This window comes from Gopherus evgoodei, chromosome 11 (assembly GCF_007399415.2).
Source record: "Gopherus evgoodei ecotype Sinaloan lineage chromosome 11, rGopEvg1_v1.p, whole genome shotgun sequence".
Taxonomy (NCBI): domain Eukaryota; kingdom Metazoa; phylum Chordata; order Testudines; family Testudinidae; genus Gopherus; species Gopherus evgoodei.
The window spans coordinates 54364862-54383483 of NC_044332.1; the positions used below are offsets into that span (position 1 = coordinate 54364862).

At 42.9% G+C, this 18622-nt stretch overlaps 1 protein-coding gene across 4 annotated transcripts in view; it reads right to left on the minus strand.

Annotated features, from left to right (window-relative positions):
* Positions 1-232: 232 nt before the first annotated feature.
* LYPD6 (LY6/PLAUR domain containing 6) overlaps positions 233-18622 on the minus strand; it is a 75049-nt gene continuing 56659 nt past the window's right edge. For all 4 annotated transcript variants that reach the window (XM_030580787.1, XM_030580788.1, XM_030580786.1 and 1 more), the window contains 3 exons: positions 18191-18289; positions 4685-4815; positions 233-1716 (listed from right to left, as the gene is read on the minus strand). In XM_030580787.1, coding sequence (XP_030436647.1) covers positions 1555-1716; positions 4685-4815; positions 18191-18289 — 392 coding nt within the window. In that variant the 3' untranslated portion in view covers positions 233-1554. The remainder of the gene's footprint in view (positions 1717-4684; positions 4816-18190; positions 18290-18622) is intronic.

Here is an 18622-nt window from a genome sequence, read left to right on the forward strand (position 1 = left end):
CATGTGGCTATTCAAATAGCATTTCTACACATTCTGATATATACTTTTAAATGTAAAACCTCAGACATAGTCCTGTGGTTGTTCAGTATGTATAATTCTCATTGAAGTCAACAGGAATTTGGAGAGTGGGAACATTGCTGGATCAGTCCTTAATTTAGTAGTAATTTAGAGGTCAGACTAGATGATCAGATTGGTCCCTTCTGACCTATGAGTCTATGAGTCTATGAGTTCCAAGTTATAAAAGAAAAAACGGCCTACAATGGTAGTTAAAAATATTGTCATAAAAGTTGATTTTAGGTAAGCTATATCTTATTCTAACTCTTAATCCAGGGGATTTGCATGCATGGACTCAAGCCAGAATATGTCTATGTGGTTGTTCCAAAACACACTGAGTTCAAGGGGACTTTTTATGTGCTTAAAGATAAGCATGTGCTTAAGTGCTTTGTTAAATTAGAGCCAATGTTAAGCATCTTGGAGGACTGGGCACCTAGCTGTAAAAATAAATAAAATTGTGAAGCACTATTTGCTGTGCTGCCTTGTCATGCACCATCATATTCCACAGGAGGCCTTCAAATAGCGTTTAATATACATTTTCCTCTCAGACTAAAACTGGCTGCTTGTATTTTAGCCCATGCTTCGATCAATAAAGCTTAAAAAACTAAGGTCTTTAAAATATCTCAGGCTTGACTTACAAAATGGAGGTGTGATGTCATTCTTTACAGAATGAGTGAGTATTTACAACAGGTAACACCACCATGCTCAGCATCACACCCAAACATTTTAACAGCCAGATGTGAAGAAAAAAAACATTTTCACTGTTGATGGATTACTTTAGAGAAGACATCTGTGAACAGCTGGAGCTTGTTCCCAATCTCCCATTGGACCCACTTCTCCTCTAATGTTACTTTTATGCCGGTGTAACTCCATTGAGCTCAATGGAGTTACCCCAATTTACATCACTGAGAGAGAAGCAGCAGATCCATGGAAGTTTGTAATGTGCAAAAAAAAAAAAAAAAAAAAAAAAAAAAAGACAGGGCAGGCATATAGAGCTGAGGTTAGCTACTGTGAGGTTTCCAAACAATCAGGAAGGTGCCAAAGATTGATATGATAATCAAATTATTGTTGGAATCAGTAAATAAATACTCCTTCATGAGAGAGCTTCAAATAATCAAATTATATGATTCTATAGCTGCATAATATATTTTTAACAAATATTACCACTTCACAGAGAGTAGACAAATTTCAAGAATATTCTATGGACCCATGTATATGGGTGACCCACTAGCTTTGAAAATATTTCAAATGTGTTTCTACTTAAAATATTAAGTGAAAACAATTGGATTATTCTCCCCTTGAGGAGAATACACTTCAGGAACATTTAGGTGCAGTACTAACCAAAATTAATAAAAAAAAAACAAAAAGAAATTAAAATTTTGGGAATGTTGTTGAAATACTAAGATTGTGAACATATATTAAGATAAGGTCATATATTGATACTAAGGTTTTCATCCAGTTAAGCTTTTCCAACTAGACAAATGGCACCTTATGACATCGCTATGAAGTAAATACCAACAGGAGACATGATGTTATTATTGATATATGTTGGGAAAGTCTTTTTGTCTGATTTATAGGGGATGTCGTTGCAAATATTGCATCAGTTGCATTTCTGGGTAATGGCAAGTTGCAGATATTTCCTTCACAGCAGGAAGTGCAGATCTGAAAGAAATAAAACTGTTCAGTAACCAGAGTTATTCCACTTTGGAAGATACCTCAGTACTTCAGACTAATGAGTGGATTTATCATGATGTTTGCAAACTATCACATTGGTCATTCTGCTTAAATGTTATATCCCTGCCCCAACTCTTTGTCTGTCTGTCTATTTCCATGGTAAGCTCTTAGGTGTGGGGACTGTCTCTTATTCTATAATTGTACACTGCCTGGCACAATGGTGTCCTAATCTCTGTGGGGCTTCCTAGGGACCACTGCAATACAAATAAGAAGAGTATGGTTACAGTCACCCCTCCTTATTCCAGAGAGGCCTGTAGACACTGAATTTGTTTGGGATAGTATTACAGTGTTCAGAATAGTAATTTGGGGGTCTGGCACTGGATCAGGTGGTCAGGAGAATTTTCCAGGACAGATGCATGGCCTGGACAAGTGATGTCTGCCATAGGGAGGGCTGTAGCATTCAGTTTAAAATAAATATACTTTTTTTCAGAGCAAGTCATTTAAAAAATAATACCCATTTTGGATGTATGCTTACAGCTGAATCCATGAGATATGTAGCATAACTTTCAGAAATTAATCATATATTTATCTAGGCCTTTCTAGGTGCCCATCACCTGATATCTAGGCTAATTAAATACACCAAGATACATGTTCTATGGATACAGTCTTTTGTGAATAAATACTATTCAAAGGCCTGAATTCTCAGTTACATTAAGACCCCTTTACATCATTCTGGCAGCGTAAAGAAGACGTAGTATAAGGTGTGTAAAATAAATTCAGCTTCAGTGGGACTGCGCCCAATCCCATTTATAAAGTTTATCTTGTGGTTTTGTCTTGGAGGATCAGAGCCGTAGTCTGTCTTGGAGTTTAATTACCCAGGCAATTCACTTCAGTTATTAAGAGTTCAATGGCCGAGAGAAATAAGTTCAGTTCCACAATAGTTAGTGATGAAAGATTTTAAATTTTACCAACTGGTCACATTTGAGAACATTCAGAAAGATTTACGAAGCATGTTGGACAGCACGCATCTGAACTGGCCTGAATGCTGGAAGTGTAGATGGGAAAGGATACATTTTAAGGTATATCACTCACTCATGTCCTAGAATTACTGAATGCTAGCATAGGACAATAGGTAGAAATGAATATATGGGATTTTTAACTATCCTCCAAGACCCTCATGACAAGTGTGTCCTAGTGGAAACACTACAACATTTCAGGGGGTGTTGATTCCTGTCCAGTATCCCTTGTTAAAAAAATGGAGCATAAAGTTGGTGCCAGTGACTGACACATAGCCACATATAGCAGACATCACTGCAAATGAACATTTCAGGCAAGATTGTGCTGTGGCCCCATATGACTATGCAGGGACATGTAGGACTAGTCAGGAACTTGGGTCTTGACTCAGGGGACAGAGGAGTTGCATGCCACCAAGAGCAAGTGATTTTGGTTTGGGGGAGGCGGACGGAGTGGCTTCACCTCACTTTCAGGCATCAACCACTGGGCTGGCCAGGCACCACATAAAAGTAAGTTGCACTCTTTTCAAGGCTACAGTAAGTTACTTCTCCTCGTACAGGGAGCAGAGAATTCCTTCCCGGGGCTACTGCTTGATGTATCAATATTTAATGTCATTTGGGAAAACTTATCCAGTCAACATTAACATTCTCATTTTCCCCCCTCTTTGGGGGCTGGAGGGGTGGTTTCTTGGTCACCAGCCCATGTCAGCATGGTTCCTGCAGAAACTGTGGTGACATGGCGCAAAAGAGAGGTGGGAGGCCAGGAACAGGTCAAGAGGAACATGGCCTCCACACAGATGACACAGGCCCCTGCAAATAGTGGGGGAGCCACTGGTTTGCCCCTGCTTCTTTTGTCCCTCACCATCAAGTGATAATGTGTAGGAGAACTTCACAAAGCTTCATGTGGCCCAGGAAGGAGGGAATGCCATGGCCCTAAATTGCTAGAATACCACAGGGAACAGAGCCTGGTTGGTTACTCATAGGAATATCCTACTGAAACCTACTTTTGAAATATGTCTGGAGTTTGAAATCTTGACTTATTTTTCAATAAAACAGCTTTTTAAAATAACCCATTCCTGATAAAATTAGAAGATCCGGCGCAGGTATGGAATGTCTACTCTGAGTATTTTATCCAGCGTAGGATAAATAAGTCACCTCATGTCTATTGACTGGCGGGTGCCCTTACTTACTATGCCCTACATTGGTGGGGCTACAAAAACACTTCACAGGACAATGTCCCCACTCATTAAAAAGAACTGGGCTGAGAAAAGCAGAAAGTATAATAGTATAAGCAAAATTGTTTTCAAATTCATTAGAATGGTTCTCTTTCCTGCAGTACCAGTGGATCTTTAATATACCATCAAAAATGTCTAGCCATGTCCCTGTCTTTCATCTTTTAGACCCATTATTTTAATTCCTCGAAGAGGGTGGGATGATGTTACTCTTTCCTGTGTTTATGTTTTGCACCTTTCAATCTGTGTACATACATACTGGCCCAAATCCATCATCAGTTATTATCAATTGTTATTCAGGCAAAGTTTCCTTTGCCTGAGAAAAGGGAGTTTTGTGACTGGGAAAAACTTGAGTAAGGACTTCAGGATTTGTTCCTGTATTTGTAAGGGCAATGTTTACAGATTTTACCTAGATCTGCAGAGTTCATGCAAATTATACGCTCCCATTATTTAACAAGGACCAAATTCACTTAAATCACTAACATCAGTGGGAGAAGGAGTTAGCCCATAATCCTCTTTACCTCACGCTTAAAAGGATCACTTCCCTTTTTTCTACAAAACAAAGCAACATGAATGTAGCAAAGGACTGATCAAAAATAGAGACATTACAATTTTGGTAATATTATTCCACCTGTTGTACGTATCAGACTTCTGGCTAAGAGCAGAAGATTTCTGCAGTTTGTACCAAAGCAAATAGTTTTTGCTCCTAACCTTGCGGCCTTCGTGTTTTGAATCTATGCATCCAGTAGACAAACAGTCCTCCAGTGGCACACAGCGCTTAGTGACAGATATACTTTCTCCACTGGCTTCCAATGTGTGTTGAGTGTAACAGTATCTTGTCCCTAGAAAGAGAAAGAAAAGCATTTTTGGTTCTGGACAAATTCTATTTGTAATTCGTACTTCACAGAGCTGCTGTGCTCACATTCTGGAAATATGGATGCAATCACTAAGTAAAGAAAGTCATGGCAAAGACAAAAAAATGGAAGAAATATACCAAATTCGTATCCTAGAGCAAACCACAAATACGTACACACTAGTGCTGTAAGCTCTTGTACAGCGCCTCAGATCTCAAACATCTCTGAAATTTTTAAAGTTTTGATCCATATCATTGAATCACAGAAGATTAGGGTTGGACGAGACCTCAGGAGGTCATCTACTCATATATAGATATAGAGCCAAATATCATGGGTGAACTAAAGAGACCTCCAAACTCTGAACATCCCAATATGGATCTAGGTCTAAAAATCAATAGCTCATGACCATCCCTGCTAGCTAAAAAAAAAAGTCTTAAATTCACACCAATTGCAGGAATTCGCCATAAACATTTTGTCCCTAAAGCTGACCTTTCATGCCCCTTAACATAAATTTATGTGGGTTTAAAGATTCTCTTCCACTAACTTCATGTACATGCTTTCCTTCCTCATGACTGAGATCCCTGAAAATGTGAGCCATCCTTCCCATAGTCTGGACAGAGGACTGAATAGGTGGTCAGGAATACCAGTCTTCTAATCCAGGCTCTGCCACTGGCTAGCTGTGTATTCTTGGGCAAGTCACTTAGCATCTCTATACTTCAGTTTCTGCACCTATAAAATGATGATTAATGCACTTCCCTACCTTGCAGGTCACTTATGAGGATTAACTAGCTCTATGTTTCCCAAGCTGTAATGAAGCCAATGACGCCCTCCACTTTTCCCACTGGGAATGCTCTGAAAATGTAAACCATTGTGTGAGTGATAAAAAAAAATAATCAAAATCATAATTGTCTTCATCTACGAAGGAAACAGAAAGACACTGGACTCTGATTTCCTATTTCTGTAAGATGATATAATCATAAGAAACATTTTTATGTCCTGCTTGGTAGGTAGTGATGAACATCCTGCCTGCTTTCATGGGGAAAAAATGTGTAATTAAATTAGAGTGAATGTTCTTGTGCAGCTGTTATCTTTAACTAGAAGAGAGTCTCACAAACTCTTCACTTTTTAGGCATTCATCAACTACAAAGAGAAGGATTATTGAACTAACGTGTTATTAGTTAACATGGGCAATAAAAATACCAGATGTTTGTCGTAAGTTTGGCCAGCTCTGAACTTCAGTGGTGATATCATGACAAACAGAATTGAGCATTTCAGATCTCTGAGGATGATCTAACAGACTGCCTTTGCTTAAATCTACAGTCACTACAAACACAAGACTTAATATATATTCTAGGTCAGAGCCTAATTTTATCAGATGCTGAGTGCTCTCTACTCCCACTGAAGGTGATGGGACTTGAAAGCACTCAGGCCTAGATCCTCAAAGATATTTAGACACCTACATCTTTTTGAAATCAATGGGAATTAGATGCCATTTAATACCTTTAAGGATCTGGGACTCAGCACGTCACAGTATTGGGCCTCTAGCGTAAAATCCATTCCCAGTAAAGCGACAGAACAAGGCCTATACATGTACCACTTAAGTCTCACATAAACCTTATCTGTGGCATAGAGCCTGTGCTGCCCCACTGCACAGGAGTGAAGTTCAGCCTTTATACATATCAGCCCATTTACAATTCCATGTTTCTAGAAGACACCACAATATAATGCACCCAATGGCTCTGTTTAAGGGGCGTTTCATTATGATTCACAGACTTACTTTGGGCTGAAAAAGTGTGATAAGGGACAGTATTTTATATCTTTTGTTGGAAAATATTCTAGGCAATAACCAGTGAGAAATGTGCATTTGTGTGTCATGTGAGACCTATCCTTCCTCTCTTTCATAAATACTTCTTAGGTCATGAGCATCTTCTGCAAGTCGAGGATCACCCTGAAATCCTGTTGAAGTCCGTTGGAATTCAGGGGCGTGCAGCCTGCAGAATTGACTCCTTAGTGAGCAACAAACTATGTTTAAGTGTCAGTGAGGGCCAGATCCTCCAAGGTATATAGGCATCTAACATCTATTAAAATCAATGCCAGTTAGGTACCTAGATACCTTTGAGTATCTGGCCCAGAGTGCCTGGGTGACAACTGAGAACACTTGGCACTTCACAAGATGTGCTCAGTACCTTGCAGGATTGAGCTCTTACAGAATCATTGCAACGTTTGTATTTACCAGCTTCCCTCTACATGCATCAGTGAAGATGCTCTTATCATTCCAAATAAAAGTCTGTTTTCCCTGGATTCAGAATACATGCATATAAAAACACTCTCAAGGGACTGAAGTAAAATATTGTTCTTTCTGCATCCTAGCCTTTTGTTATACATTGCCTGTTTTCCCAGAGCAGGCTAAGTGCAGTGATCACAGCTGATAAGATGAAGGCATATCTTGGGTTTATATAGAGGCCAAGAGGCAGCCCAGAGCAAAGATGAGTGTAAAAGTGAAATAGATAAATCTACATTACAATTAATACTTGGGGAGGTGAGAGTTTTGGTATGCTGAAGTGTATGGGGTCATAGGTAAGAAAATGGGCTGATGGGCCTGCCCGCTACATAAAGTTAAACCACAGAATTGAAGAATACATAATGGAGTCAATGTCCTTTATCTGTGCATCATCTCTTGGGCACTCAGGTGTCCAAGGCCATGCAGGAACTGTGACACAATCAAGAACAGAACACAGTTCTCCGGTTTCCCAGATACTTGCCTTAATTATAAGATCATCTCATATCAGGTTAAATTTAACCCAAATTTTAAGTTTTTTATTCTTTTTTTGCACAAATTATATATGATTTATCATTTGAAAATGTCTCTTTAAATACAGCTTCAGTTATTAAAGGCAGAGCTCGTAGTGCCACTTATAGTTAAGGTTGCCCAACACTTTCCATTATAAGACCCTGTTTTTAGTTACTTATAATTTTGGCTACTTAAACAGTTCAGGATAAAATTTCCCAGGCTGGATGTCTGTCTCAGAAAGATTTTTTTTTATAAGTTGCAACAAAAATGGTTCGGCCATTTCAGATAATTAAGATTAGGGAAAAATCTGTTTTGTCCATGTTAAGAGAAATTCTTTCAACCATTCTGTCATCAAGCTCTGGCACCTCCACGCTGTGCCGTTTGCCATCACCATGAAAATTCACCTACATTTGAACAAGTTATAGCCTCTGGAAAATCTCAGTTTGCTCATGCTCAGCAGACACTTGGTAGCACGTTCTCCAAAGACTCCATCTCCATTGAGCATGCTCAAATCCCTCACAGCTCCTATGAGCAACTGGACTGCACATGTCTATCCCCACAGAGTGGCTGAGTACCCTGGAGCCTCAAGTATTGAGCAAGCATTTCCTTCCAATTGCTCCTCCCAGCTCTGAGAGATGCTGTGGTGTTGGACACAGGGAAGCTGGCTTGGGAGAGGGGGACAGGACCTAAGTGGGGATGGGCTAGGAGAAGAAGGGGCAGAGGCTGGAATGTGGTGGGGGGAGTGGGACGAGAGCCAGAGTGCATGGGAGCTGAACAAGCATAGAAGTGAAGGGGACAGAAGGTGGGGCACTGGAGAGGTGGTGTTGGATGGGAGCAGGAGCTCAGGCTTGGGTCTGTTACTAGAAGAAGGGAAGGGAAGCAAGCGCCTTAGGAGGTTGGATAGGAGCAGAGAGGGCTTGACTTTCAATTCTACTATGCTTTTAACCAGGGCCGTCCTTAGGCATAGGCAGAATAGGCAACGGCATAGGGCCTCACACTGCCTGGGGGCACCACTCTGCAGGCAGCCCAGACAGTGTAGAAGCAGGGCTGCTGGGTCCTAGAGAGAGCCGAATGCAGCACAGTCTGAGGGACGGGATTGGCTGCTGGGGTCTCTGGGAAGGGGAGGGGGTGGGGGCTGGGAAAGGAGCTCACCTGTGAGTGTGACTCTTTTCCCCCGGCTGAGGTCAGGTGAGGCTGTGGCTCTGGAACCAGTATCCTTTGTTGTCTCCCATAACATCCATTCTTCTCCCCCCTGCCCCACGGAGCACCCCCTCCTTTCTCCCTCCTCCTCAGGGGCACCCCTCTCTCTCTCCTCCCTCCCCTCCCAGGGCTGGGTTGGGTGAGGTGCTGGGGGTAGGTGGGGGGAGGGGAGGCTGGCTGCTTGCTGAGGAATGAAAGTGAAAGTAACTCACTTCCTGGGCAGGCAGCCAGAATTGGAATGTCACACAGGGTTTGGATGGGGTTAGCCAGATGTGTGACAAATCGGGATTGGGGTAGGGTGAGCAGATATCCCTATTTTATAGGGACAGTCCCAATTTTGGGGTCTTTTTCTTATATAGGCTCCTTTTACCCCCCCCCCCCAACTCCGCCCCCATCCCTGTCCTGATTTTACACACTTTCTGTCTGGTCACTCTAGGTGGGGGTAATTGGTGCCTATATAAGACAAAGCCCCAAATATCGGGACTGGCCCTATAAAATCAGGACATCTGGATCTGGCCACCCTAGCTGGGGAGCGCCTCTCCCCCGGGCTGGCAGCTGCCAGCTATCCATCTCATCCGGTGGGAGCTGCATAGGGCAGGATGAGCTGCTGTGGCTCCATGGGTGCCCTGTCCCTGAGATCAGATGTTGTGCTAACTTCACCATGGTCCATAAGGCTGGTGGTGGTGCCCATTGGCGTGTGATTGGACCTGAGGGTTTGCTGCTGCTGTTGCCACACTGCACCCCAAGAGGTGGATTTTGGGGTCCTGCAGTTTTCCACCTATCTCCTCCTCTACTGCAGCTGTTGGACCAGCGGGCTGGGGGGTGAGCCAAGCATGAAAGCAGTACTGTGTTACCATTTAGATTGTCATTTAACAACTTTGTTTGCCAAAAATTCTTGCTAACAATCCTGAATCCAATTTCAATATTATTTTTTTAAAAAAATCAATATCTTAGCCAAAAACAGAAAATTAAGTTGTTGATAAATATTAGTGACGGGTTTGGTTTGAGGCAGGGAGTGGGCCAGTTTTCATCAGAGAAACAAAAAATGTTGACTGACTTTCCTATAGCCTGTTACTCCTGATAAGAGCCCTCCAACAACTGTAATATGCTCATCTCCTTACTAGTGTATAAAGCAGGGGTCGGCAACCTACGGCACACATGTCAAAGGTGGCAGGTGAGCTGATTTTTGATGGTATGCAGCAGCAGGCTGAGCGGCTCAGCCCATCACTGCTCTGGGGTTCCAGCTGCTGCCCTATTGCCAGCTGGGATACCAGCCATCGACCCCACTCAGCACCTGCTGGTGGCCTGGGGACCCCCAAGGAACCCCAGGCTGGCAGTGGGCTGAGCAGGCCAGCTGAACCACTCAACCTGCTGTCAGCCTGGGGTTCCATTCACTCAGCCGGCAGCAGGCTGAGTGGGCTGGTGGCGGGCTGAGTGGCCTGGTGGCGGGCTGAGCAGGGCCGATGGGGGGTTGAGTGGCTCAGTCTGCTGCCAGTCTGGGGTGCCAGCAGCACTCAGCCTACTGCTACTCCAGGGTTCCGGCTGCCGGCCCCTTGCCAGTCAGGAGCTCAGCCACCAGCCCCACTCTGCCTCCTGTCAGCCTGGGTGAGCAGAATCCCAGGCTGGTAGCGGGCTGAGGGGGGATTGGCGGCCGGGATCCTGGCTGGCAGGAGTTGGTGGTCAGAACCCCAGACCAGCAGCGGGCTGAGCAGGGCCTGGGATCCTTGTCTAGGGTTCCAGCCACCAGCCCGCTGCCGGTTTGGGGTTTCATTTACTCAGCTGGCAGTGGCCTGAGCAGGACTGGTGGCCAAGACCTCAGATAATAACAATAGTTTATTTATATAATATAGACATAGAGAGAAACCTTCTACAAACATTAAAATGTATTACCGGCACGAGAAACCTTAAATTACAGTGAACTTGGCACACCACTTCTGAAAGGTTGCCGACTCGACCCACCACTTCTGAAAGGTTGCCGACTCGACCCCTGGTATAGAGTGACCATATGTTGTACTAAGATTCTCCTGCTTTTTTTTTTCCCTGTGACTCAGTATAACTTTTGCAAGCCCAGAAGTTGGGCAGCCAATGTTTTATGTTTTCACAATGTTTTCTCCAACTTTCATAAAGTAAATACATAGTTAATATGAGTTAAAAAGGCCAGGGACACTTCTTTGTGAAGAATCTGTACAGCAGATCATGCCCATAGACGATCCAGAAAAGAAATTTGAGGTTGAATTTTTTAATGTTGTGATGGATAAAGCAGTATCTGCTGTTGATGAAAGGTTTAATACCTTGCAAGTATACCATAAACAGTTTGGATTTTTGTATGACATAACTAAATTCAATGAAATAGGAAAACAAGAGCAACTAATGACAAAGTGCAAGAACCTAGAGAGCCTCCTGAAGCACAGTGATAGTTTTGATTTAAATGGACTTGAACTGTACGAAGAATTGAGTACATTGTCATCAATGTTGCCACATGCAAAATCGGTGATGGACATTGTACAGTTTATTCATACCCGCAAACTTGTTGACATATATCCTAATGTGTACATTGCCACTCGTATTCTACTGACAATTCCTTTAACAGTAGCGTCAGGAGAATGGAGTTTCTCAAAACTAAAGCTCATTAAAAACTATCTCCGCTCTACAATGAGTCAGGAACGCTTAACTGGTCTTGCTGTTCTTGCAGTCGAACAAGACACAACTTTGTCTTTGTCATACGATGACATTATTACTGATTTTGCAGCCAAAAAAGCCAGAAAGATTGCTTTTAATTAAAAACAAATCTTTGTTTCAATACCTCTTCATATAAATTTCCAATAAAATTTTGATAAATTAAAAAAAATTTTGCATCATTCTGTCATCAGAATTTTTTCTATAGTGCTGCTTCTTTAGTGCTAGTCCATCAGCATTACAGTGTGCTTAATTAAGTTAAACTGGTTTTAATAACATGAATGTGGCAAGTTTTCCAGTACTGTAAGCTTATGTTTGTGTTGCTAAGAGCAGATCAGGCACAGGGGCACCAGTTTAATAATCTCGCCTAGGGCACCATAAATCCTAAGGCCGGCCCTGCTTTTAACATAGGTTTTTTAGATATAATATGTATACAGGAGCTGACAGTCATAACTTTGATGCTGCTTCAGATGGCACCTATCCGCTTAACAGTTTGTCTCAGTTGTCAGACTCTGCTCAGTAGCCATTCAGGAACTGAATATCAGGAATACTCCAAGTGCAGGGTCATAACAGAACTGGATAACTAACACATTGTGCTTGAGATGGGCCTACCCAGAAGAGAGGGCAGGTTAATGTACAATGGCAAGGCATGAGCCTGCACTCTTCTGCATTCTAGCAAATGCTGTCAGTCACTCATGTTCACTCCAGGGTTCATTCATGTTTTAATAATACACTGCACTAAATGTTAGTTATGCAGAAGTGTGCTTTCCATGGTAACGTCTGCATTTACGCTCCAGTGAAAGTGACTTAATTTTTTAAGTATCAGCGGGTAGCCGTGTTAGTCTGTATATGCAAAAATAAGGAGTCTGGTGGCACCTTAAAGACTTAACAGATTTATTTGGGCATCTGAAGAAGTTGTATGTTTACCTACAAAAGCTTATGCCCAAATAAATCTGTTAGTCTTTAAGGAGCCATCGGACTCCTCGTTGTTTTAATTTTTTAAAATATCTATTTAACTAAAACAAATTTTCTGTTATTTAAAAAAAATGCAATACGGAGAATGTTCTTATCTTTCAAGAACACTTAACACAAACAGTCCAGAAAAGGTTCAGATAACTGCAGAGCAAGGAGTGATACAACTTTACTCCTCTAGGCTCCCCCTCACCCCCAAGATAAAATCACCAACCTATGGAATGAGTAAATAACATCAGGTCTTCACAATTAGCCTGGGGGGTCAGTTTTCAGTTATAAGGTAAATTTTGAGGCCCGTTTACTAGAACTGTGACATTAAATTATTTTTTCTTCTTTCAGTTTGTTTAAAAAAAACTGATAAATTAGTTTATTTTGAAAAGTATTTTCTTGGAAAGTTGAAGATAAAAAACAAACAAACACAGACAGTGATTTTGCATCCAGAAGGAACAAATACAGATCACATCTGACTTTCCTTACAATATGAACTGATAAAGTTTTCAGCCTGATTCTGACTCATGTAAGCCAATAGCGCTGATTCATTCAGTTTCACCAGTGTAACTTGATTGACTCCAGTGGAATTATTCCTGAATTATAATAGTGTGAGAAGAGAATCAGGACCAACAGATTTATATCAGTTTAAAATCAGTATTAAGTGATAGATAGCAGAATAAATGCTTCATTCAAAAAAAAAACCAAAGAAACAAAACAAGACAAGACAAGCTACACTTGTTTTTTATTGGTCAGCTGTGAATTGTTCTGCTTTGGTCCATCTCTTAGACTTTCCTTTGCATCTGTTCCAAAATCCAAAATCCAAGATCATAGATAAAAAGTGCCAGTGCAAACACTTGTCATTTCTGCAAGCAACAGCTCATGAATATTACTCTTTCCCTTCTTCCAAAGAAAGAGCAACTCCAGCCCTGGCCCTTTAAAATTCTACTTAGTCTGCAGAAAAGGAGAGCCGCTTCTTACAAGAATGCATGGAAATCACCTGCAGGACAGGAACACTTTAAAGAGCCAGAGCTGTAAGACAGAGTGTGTTGCATGCACTGCTGCCCAACACCAAAGCAACACCATGCTGTCTAGGTTATTATTTTCCATTCCTTCTAAAGAATGCCACTATAGGGAGGTGGCACACAAGGACGTTTTCTCAGCCTCTGTAGATAAATAAAGCAGGGCATACCGTGAATCTGAGCTTGGTTCAGGCTAAAGTCCAGCTACAAAGTACACTGTTCCCAATGTACCTGGATAGTTTTAGGACTAAATGCTCCATGCTATGTGAGCAAAATGCTATCTGATAACTCCATTCTAAGGAGATTTGGGGTTCTTTGTTCTAAAGATAAAAAGATGGATTCGAATTTCCACGTGGTCGATTCTGGGCTCCAAAAGCCCATATTTTGTAAAAATGTCGTGATCCTGCTGTGGTGAGATGTAAGAGAAACCAAGCATTTTTACAAGCAGGTAAAACAAACAAGCTTTAATACAAGATAGAGTGGCAAGAGTAGTTCACAGACATACCATCAAAAGCTGGTCTGCATAAGCCTGATTAACGAAATAAAGAGAGTCACCGGAAACATGATTTCCAAAAATAAAGCAATTGGCATTGCCTAGCTATTGGCTTCCCTTTAATGTTTAAATCAGTGATTCTTTGAAGCTGGGAAAGATTTGTATTAAAAGCAAGCCTTGCAGTCACTCTTTTGTGTCTTAGAGACTAGTCTGCAGACTATTTTTAGTCACTATCACTATACACTAATAATGTGTATTCTCGCCAAAACAGGGTGGGAACTGCTACTGTTGCCATGATTTGACACAAGCTGTTCTGATCTTTCATTGTTATTGAAGTTACATTATTTTAAACTCTCAAGAAAACAAATTAAATTCAAAAGGATTTCCTGCAGCTCTTTAGTTTAGTCTAGAGACACAGGATGCCTGGTCTTTGCTATTGGGACTATTGTCTTTTGGTTTCCGAGATGCATGAAAAGCACTGCCTACGGAAGGCATTTGCAATGGGCCAATCACCACCAAATCTAGTATCAGAGGGGTAGCCGTGTTAGTCTGGATCTGTAAAAGAAGCAAAGAGTCCTGTGGCACCTTAGACTAACAGACTTTCACCAAATCTATATACACAATTCAGAGAGATGCTGGATGAGAAAGCTAAAGGACATGATTAAATATATATTAAGTTCCTATTGAAAAGAACTGGCTAGATGAAGGCTGCTTTCCAAAAACATCAGCTGCTTACATCTTGAGTTCTGTAGATTCAGTTGCAAAGGGTCAGTCAGCAATATTTCTCGACTATTGTAAACTTCTCCTTGCTGCTCCAATAGTAACTCTGATAGGGCCAAATTTGGATCCCCCTATGAATGGCTCAAGAAAATGGACTTAGTCAAGGAGACTTGTAGAGCTTTTAGAGGAAGGCATACACCAGTGTATGTATCCAGCAGCAAAGTGGAGGATACTCACACACCTGTTCTGCAGTGGCTGGATTATGATAATTTATACTCTTGGGCTTCTCCTATCTATGGGAAGGATATGCTTGGCCAGTGGATCTGTGTAGTGTTGATCAACTGGCATGCCTGTCTGCCTCTCAATAGCACTGGGGAGAGAGACACCATGAATAAGGCTCCGTGTTTGTCACAGAGGTCACAGATTCCATGATTTTCCGTGACCTCAGTGACTTCTACAGAGGCCTGTGCAGCTGGCCCGGGAGCCACCTGAGCAGCTCAGGCTGCCCAAGGGCCAGTCGCATCGACTGCTGCTCGAGCAGTCTTGGGCCTGCCCCCAGGAGCAGGAGTTGCAGCGGGGAGGGGGGATCACTCAGGGCTGGGGATTGGGCTGTGAGGTGGTGCTTACTTGCAGGAGGCTCTCCAGAAGGGCTACAGGAAGTCCCCTCCCTCCACTTCTAGCTCCACATGCTGCCTCCGCCAGCAGGCACCGCCCCCACAGTTCCTATTGGCCACAGTTCCCAGCCAATGGGAGCAGCAGAACCGGGGCTTGGGGCAGAACGGAATGCAGGCAGCACGTGGAGCAAGGAGCTGGAGGTCGCCGCTTCCCAGGAACCGGGCAGGGAACCTGCCCCAGCCCCGCCACTCCTCACCTGAGCACCCCTGCACTCCCCCAGGCTGCGGAGCCCCTCCTCCCCCAGCCTCCCCAAGGCTGCCCCTCCAAGCCACCCCTCTTGTCCCCAAGTTTTAGTGAGGGGTATATAGTACAAGTCATGGACTGGTAACAGGCCATGAATTTTTGTTTACTGCCCATGACCTGTTCATGACTTTTACTATAAATACCTGTGACTAAAACGAAGCCTTAACCATGAAGCACTATTTATAGTACACAGGTAGTACACAGTCCCCTTGTATCTCTTCACAGCCCACTCTCTGCTCCCCATTCTAGGCAGGCTAACTATGGGACTACATGGTCCCACCAAGCTAGAAGGATTTCTCCCAACACACAGAAACACAAGACAAAATGAGGAAGGGCAACAATGAGAGACAAATGGAGCATGAAGGTGACGTTATATAAAGGATGTCAGAGTGGTCAAGAAATGAAACAAGAAAGCAGGAAGTAATTAATTGTGAGAATTAGGAAAGACATTCAGAGCATGGAAGAGAAAATGAAGAGAAGGTAAAAAGCAGAGAAGGGCACCCACAGAATTTGGATCCCTATCAGGATTTCAAACACTTCAAAATTTCAGAGGGATTCAGATCTGGGATTCTGTGCTGTGCTCAGTGTTAGGTCAACTGGAACAATTAGAAATGAGGCAAGTTTTTTAAAAATAAATAGTTTTCCAAAAGGCAGAATCTACCTTTGATTCAAAGATTCTCACAACTATCTCTAAGTAGGAAATTATTTCTACTACCTGACCAAAACTGGTCTCCAGATCTGAACTGCTTTAGTTTGAATCAAATTTATGTTAGTTGATTTTTCTATGGGCGTTTTGCCATTATGAGTAGAATTTTGCACAATGCATTATATACAATCTGGTGGATGATAACCCCCTCCTCTCCCCAGGACTGGTGCCAGGGTTTCTCGTGCCCTAGGCGCACGGCCATTTCGCCGCCCCCTGCGCTGATCCCGTGGCTCCGGTGGAGCTGCCTCAGGCATGCCTGCGGGAGGTCCACCGGAGCCATGGGAGCAGTCGATCATCCACAGGCATGACTGCGGCAGCTCCACCGGAGCCGCGGACCAACGGACCCTCCGCAGGCATGCTTGTGGCAGGTCAACTGGAGCCGCCTGCTGCCCCCCCCCCGGCAAAATGCTGCCCCCTCAATAATCCTGGCACCCTAGGCAATTGCCTAGGCTGCCTAAATGGTAGGGCCGGCCCTGCCTCTCCCAACAACTCAAGATTGGTTCTTTTTCCTTGTATGAACCCAAACTTTTCCTCTCAGTGTTTTTGTGGGTTTTTTAGTGTTGCTCCCTGGTGTCCTAAAGGAATGCAGCAGAACACAGAAACCTAATTTGCAAATTAATAAATATTTTCCATGCTCTCCAAATAGGATTCTGTTACATTTTATGTCATTCCAGAGAGTCTTCTGGTCCAAGGCCAGGTCTTGTGCCACTTCCCCTGGCACCCAGCCCCACTCACTACTTCAGGTTCCAGCCACGGTCTGCATAAATCGCTAATCTTGCTGCTCTTTCCCTGGGTGCTTACTATCCCACCTCCCACAAGCTCTCTTCTTCACCTTTCTAGCTCAACCCTTCCCTCAAGGCAAGGATTCCAGGGCTTCTCTCACTCCCTAGGGCTTTGTCAACACTGGCCCTTTTGTCAGCAAAACTATTGTTGGTCCAGGGGGGTTGATGCAAACATCCCCCTCCCCGACATAAGATTCACCGACAAAAGCACCCATGTGGACAGTGCTATGTTGGTGATGGTTTAATTATGCCAGCAAGAGAAAACGCTTCTGCCAGCATAGAGCAGCTACACGGGAGACCTTACAGAGGTGCCGCTGCCATGGTACAGCTGTGCTACTGTAAGGTCCGTAGTGTAGACAAAGCCTTGGTTTCCTCCTCCCCTCCCCACAAGCCCAGATAGCGTCTGACAGCTGCCACACCGCTGCCCCTTTCTGCTAGGAACTTCCTGGTTTTATACCTTAGCCAGCTTCTTTGCCAGCTGGGCTTTATCAGCCAATACTCATTTTCAGCCATGCCAGACTCTCCACCAGGTATGGCCTATAAGATTAATCAGCCCCATCTGCACCACCATAACCCTTCAGGGCTGGCGTGGGGTGAACATCTCATCAGAGTCCCATTTCCAAAAGTGACTTACATACATGGGAGCCTAAGTCCCACTGAAACTTAATTTCTGTTTCAGCTATGGGAGAATGTGGGGATAGATTAAAGCTCTAAACATATCTACTGCAAAGGCAAGTGTGTGGGTTGGATGGATCATTTGTATCATCCACCAATCTTACTCACAGTAACTGAGGCTTACAGGTGTGAATAACCATCACCTGAATTCAAATATTCTCGGAGAATAATGAAAATCATAGGATCTTTGAAATGTAGGGCTGGAAGGGACCTTGAGAGGTCAGCTAGTCCATCGCCCTGTGCTGAGGCAGGATTAAGTATACCTAGATCATCCCTGACAGGTGTTTGTCCAACCTGTTCTTAAAAGCCTCCAGTAATGGCGGGTATTGGATACCTATGCATGTTATCACTTAAATAGGAATACTGAGGCATTTTCTTAACATAAATTTAATCTAAACAGATAGCATGGAGCTAATTTACCTTTTGGACAATAGATATCTGGAGCCCATCGGTTGCATTCATAATTGTCTGCTGCCTTTTCACAGGTGAAACATTTAAATCCACCAGGATATGGTGTGGCTGAAAAATGTAAACAAAATTCATTTAAACTGATGATCATTTAGCCAGTCTGTACCATGCTTTTTAAAGACACTATGGTAATACTCTTTTTTAAAATGTATTTGCTGCTTCATATGTGCACCTGAACCCCATCATAAATTGTCCTGGATTTTAAAATTCTCTAATCCAGGAAGAGCATTTATATATAAGTACAAGGGCCTAGTAAAACAGTCATTACTCAGGAAAACTGCCCACAGCTGACCCCAAGGGGAGTTTCATCTGAATAAGAGGTATGGGATTGAGTCCCATAACTGCACTTGTTCATTATTTCACAGCAGTATTCAATACTGTTAG